A 5,575-nucleotide genomic window follows, 5' to 3' on the forward strand; every position below is an offset into this window, starting at 1 on the left:
TGTTGTGCTTGTTTTTATTGCTTCTTCAGCTCGCCTTTATACATTTTACACCTCATTAGAATCATTTAGTCAGGCAGTTTATGGCAGCAAACCGTTTTAAAGGGGAACTATTATGCAAAAATCACTTTTAAACACAGTTGTGTGGGAACAGAGTGTGAATATAACCAGCTTATAATGGTCAACATTTATTAATTTATTTTATTATAATCACACTTGATCAAATCAGTCTGTAGAAACGCTTTGATTGACATTCTCCTTTTGTAGGTGTCATCAGAGGGGGAAAGCCCCGCCCACTAGCAGTGTTGGGCACGTTCCTTTAAAAGAGTAGATAGTTACAGTTACTAGTTACTTTTCGCAAATAGTAACTGAGTTAGTAACTGAGATATATAATTATCACGATCACCAGCGATCGTAACTTCCTAGATCGCTGGATCTCACACACATTCACATGGACTACAAATCCGCCATTCATGGACTACATTTTCATACGTGCACTCCGTTCACAAACACACATGCTTCCTCATTATGACTAATTACACTCGCACCACCTGAGCATTGTCAAAGACAACTCTCTTACAATTACAGACACTATTTAAACAGCACACTCTCACTTCCATTGCCGAGTCTTGTTTTCTGTAAAGTGACAATACAACGCGGTTCTCCTAGTCTTGGTTGCCCGTGTTTTGACCGTAGTCTTGTTTATATTTTTGTCCCTGTTCGCCTTCTGACCTCTCGCCTGTGTTTATACTACGATTCCAGACTGCCTTTATACATCTGTTTGCACCTGTGTTGACCATTGCTTGCCTGACTTCGAATAAACCTGCAAGTGCATCCTAAATTCAGTTGTCTGTGTCACTCCCTGTGTTACAATAATTATAAAAGTAACTAATTACCAGGGTAAGTGACTATTGCGTTACTTTAAAAAAAAATCTAATTGGTCAAATGACTAAAAACAAATATAAAACATTTGCACTATTTTAATGGTGTTGTGGGACAATGTGAGAGAACAGCAGCATATCCTTAACTATATATCTAGATATTATCTTGATTAATTCTGTCTGAGGTAAGCTGCGGTCACACTTGACATTTCTTCCCATAGACTCCCATTCATACGCACGCGAATGCGTCAGACCGGAAACGCGGTCTCATGCGTTAAGTTTCGCAGGTTGCTGTGGTGCAAAGTTCAAGCTTGGTGAACTCTGACCTGTGAAATCGCATCATTTGACTGCGTGAGACCAATCTAGGATGAAAACACGACCTCTCTGGGCAAAAATGTAAAACATGGAGCAATCGCTCGCTTTTTAAAATGTCTAATAAGCTTGTTTAATCCCGCCCCTTTTCGCAGCGCCGCACGACAGAATTTCGCACACACAAAGCCCGGTGTGACCGTAGCTTAAGAAGTGTTTGCGCTGGAGAAAAATCAAGTTTTATTTGCTTTGACGTCATGGCTTCGTCTCCTCCTTTGGTAGCAGAGCTCACGTTATCACCTGCGTAGCCACTAATTTTGTTATCTCTTTATTAAAATTACCTGTCAGCGATGAAGAGACATCTTTTTTCCTGGGTATTTCTAATACAATCTCATGGCAATTCGTAACTTTTGATTTAGTGGCTAATTCGTATAAATTCGTACGATCTAATTCGTACAATTTAGTACGATTTGCTCATCCCCCAATGAAAACCCAGGACGCACTGGAGGGACTACGTCTTTTGGCTGGCCTGGGAACGCCTCGGGATCCTCCTGGAGGAGCTGGAGGAAGTGTCAAGGGCAATGATCTCAAACTCAATCCCTGGAGGGCCGCAGCTCTGCATAGTTTAGCTCCAACCCTAATCAAACACAGCTGATCTAACAAATCAAGCTGATCAAGTCTACTAGAGCAGTGTTTCCCAACCCTGTTCCTGGAGGCACACCAACAGTTCATGTTTTGGATGTCTCCCTCATCTGACCCATTAACTTCAGGTTTTGGAGTCTCTTCTGATGTTATGATGACTTGTTTCTGGTGTGTTTGATTAGGGAGAGGATGAAAATGTGTACTGTTAGCGTGCCTTCAGGGACAGGGTTGGGAAACTCTGCATTAGAAGAGACTCCAAAACCTGAAGTTAATGGGTCAGATGAGGGAGACATCCAAAACATGAACTGTTGGTGTGCCTCCAGGAACAGGGTTGGGAAACACTATACTAGAGACTATTAAGCATGTGTGGTTTGGACATGGTTGGAGCTGAAATCTGCAGAGATGCAGCCCTCCAGGAATTGAGTTTGAGGCCACTGGTCTATGGAGAGGGAAGTCTGGGGTTCTCTCCTGAGACTGCTGCCCCCGCAACACGGCCCCGGAAAAGCGAAAGAAATGAACGAACGAACACATTCACAATCTAGGGACATCAGACTTATTTCACATCTTGTAAAAAGTGGCATAATAGGTCCCCTTTACTGTGCATATTTTTTGTGCTCGTTCATGTGCTGCCACCTTCTGGTATAAAATAGAACATTCAGAAGAAGAAAAGAGCATTTCTGCACACAAAGCAGCTTATTTTTGTCTGAAAAACACACAAAAATAAATATATTTTGAAAAATACAGTGATTTAATGAACTTTATGCAATTGGCAAAACAAGTTACAGGTAGATTTTATGAACATCAAATCAAATACAATTAATCAAAACTGAACAAACATTTATTTAAGTGACAAATATGTAAAAAAAACTAAATCGTTAACAAAAACAAACGTGTTTAAAAGCTATAAAAAATAAAAATATTTCTCAACCCTTTTATCCATGGTTTCTCCTCGATTGGTCATATTTAGTCCACCAACTCTGCATGTGATTAAAATGATGATTAGCACAGAATGACTTTACAATAAACCTCTTTTGTTTCTAAAAATATAGCCTATAGTTGCTTAGATGATTAAAACAGAAGCGTAATCTAGTCTATTAGAGTTTAAGGCCTACTTTTACAAGTCTCCTGAAATTACACTCGCTCCTCCTTTTCTTTTCCACAGCCGTGAAACAAATTCCTCATCATGCATATTTCAGGACAGCTGTAAGCGGCGAATAACGCTGTCGGTTTCATTACAATAGAAGGTGTGAGGAACATTATAGGAGCTCTGCGTGCATGTGTGTGAGTGTGTGCATGCTAAAAGGTGTGTATCTGTTGAATTATAAAGATCTTTATGAACAGAACGTGGACTGAAGCTCTTTAAATGCGGCGCGTCGTTGTTTTCGCTCCAGTTCCAGTCTTTTCCGCTCTTCTTGTTCCTCTCGGAGTTCAGCCTCGAACTTACTGCGCACTGAGAGAGCCTGAGCCTGCACACACACAAATACAAAGGCTCACATAATATATAAAGACAATGAATTTCAATTAAGTGTGTGATATGCTTACAATATATACAAATAAAGGATTTACTAATGCTATACCTCTGCTAAAAAGGCTTTTAATACAATTTTTTGTTGTGCACACTTTTAATTACGGTGAGTGTATTTACTAACATCAACTAAGAATAGATAATCTTGTAAAGCATTTATTAATCATAGTTCCAAAAATCCAAACTCATGCTTGTTAGCATTAGTTAATGCACTGTGAGTTACCATGAACTAACATTATATAACTTAAATAACATTAACCAATGTCAAGATGTAATAAATTATTCCTAATTGTTTGTTTAGTAAATACATGAAGTAATGTTTTAACGTTTGTTTTCTACTGTACATCCTTTATTCCTGCAGTAGGCTACATTCAGTATAACCACATTTGCTGTCATTTCATGCTGTAACTTTTATGCAGTTACACAGTATGACCACAAGAGGGAAGACTTAGGTCAATAATACTCTTTCTGAAGCGCATGCGAGCAGTGTGTGTCCATGCAGCAAAACCGGACAAACCTTGGCCTCAAAGAAGTCTCTGGCTCCCAGAACTCCTTCAGTGGAGACGTCGATCTCTGACAGCCGAGCCAAAGCCATAAGTCCACTCTCCTCCTGCAGCTCACCAGCTGCGGCCCGCCGGAAAATCAGCAGAAACTGACACAAACACACACACACAAATACAAAAAATATATAAAAGACAATCTATAAAGATACAGGTTTTTATTATCTTTGTTTCATCATTGATATCATTATTACAATAAAATTCAGAACATATTGTGATACATGTCTATTTTGGCCATTCCTAAATGATACCCACACACAGACACACACATACACATGCAACTTATGGCAGAAAATGCTTTAATGTGCATTTTTTGTGTGTGATCATTCATGTGCTGCCGCCTTCTGATATACGCAGGTCTGTGTGTGTAGGTCTACAGCATGGAGAATACAACCAGCCTCTGAAGGAGCTGAGAGAGGATCACATGAGCTCTACTGCTGCTCTGATTGGCTGTCGCTAAAGAAAGTCGCTCTTCATTTGCATAAAGGTTGAAAGATTCTCAACTTTGTCACATCGCTCGACAAGCCCACCTGGTCGCAAACAGGCTCGATGTCACTCGCTCCTTTCCACTGCACACGACAGATATATATATATATAAATACAGCGATTAAATGATATTTATAAAGTTATTGGTCGCATCATTGATATCACTGTTATAATAAATGTCAAAAATATTGTGATACAAATCTATTTCGGCCATTGCTAGCTCACAAGCGCTCTCACAGACAGTTTGTGGCAGCAAAATGCTTTCATGTGCACATTTTTGTGCTCGTTCATGTGCTGCCACCTACTGGTATAAATGAGAAAGTTCAGGAAAACTAATTAGCATTTTGCAGACAACACAGCTTATTTTCATATAGCTAACACATACATAGTTATCTTTATGGGGACTTCCCATAGACGATAGGATTTTTAGAGACTATATATTATGCCCCTCTACCCCAAACCTCATATTTTATTATAGTATGCCCCTCTACTCCAAACCTCACAGAAAAACTCAAATTTATAATAAAATACTTCATACTCTGTGATGAGCTGTTTTCCTCATGGGGACCCTAAGAAATGTATCTAAAGGGTCAAAATCTATTGGTATTGTTATACATGTGGGGACATTTTGGTCCCCACAATGAAAGGAATACAAGATACACACACACTCACACACATCCTCATACATGCACATAGGCACGCACACACTTTAAGCGGCTGGAAGGTTATCAGCATTTCATAGGAGGGAGCTTTTGTATGCTCTTCTAAAAATAAACTTTAAAGAATTAACGTCCATGTCAGCACATAATCCACCAGTTGAGCTGTTTTTATTTACTGTGATATGTGGCAAACAGTAAAGTGTGTCTTTTATTTCACTTGTCAGTAGATTGTATGCAAACATGAGTGATTTCATTCAGAGGAAGGGAGAGGACAAACCAATGACCTCATATCATGTTTCCCCTCATTTTCTGCACAATTGTGTGTGTGTGTGTGTGTGTGTGCGTGTGTGTGTGTGTGTGTGTGTGTGTGTGTGTGTGTGTGTGTGTGTGTGTGTGTGTGTGTGTGTGTGTTTGTGTGTGCGTGTGTGTGTGTGTGTGTGTGTAATCTTATCCATGTGGAATGTCTGTCCAATCACAGAGTCAGAACCTCATCTGACACACAACAGACTGACTGTA

General features: G+C 39.7%; 1 protein-coding gene across 1 annotated transcript in view; it reads right to left on the reverse strand.

Moving 5' to 3' along the window:
* Positions 1–2,554: 2,554 nt before the first annotated feature.
* The window catches only part of efhd1 (EF-hand domain family, member D1), a 24,591-nt gene continuing 21,570 nt past the window's right edge, over positions 2,555–5,575 (reverse strand). The window contains exons 3-4 of the mRNA XM_056474479.1: positions 3,872–4,006; positions 2,555–3,295 (exon numbers count right to left, since the gene is read on the reverse strand). Coding sequence (XP_056330454.1) covers positions 3,161–3,295; positions 3,872–4,006 — 270 coding nt within the window. The 3' untranslated portion in view covers positions 2,555–3,160. The remainder of the gene's footprint in view (positions 3,296–3,871; positions 4,007–5,575) is intronic.

The sequence above is a fragment of the Danio aesculapii genome, chromosome 15, assembly GCF_903798145.1.
Source record: "Danio aesculapii chromosome 15, fDanAes4.1, whole genome shotgun sequence".
Taxonomy (NCBI): Eukaryota; Metazoa; Chordata; class Actinopteri; order Cypriniformes; family Danionidae; genus Danio; species Danio aesculapii.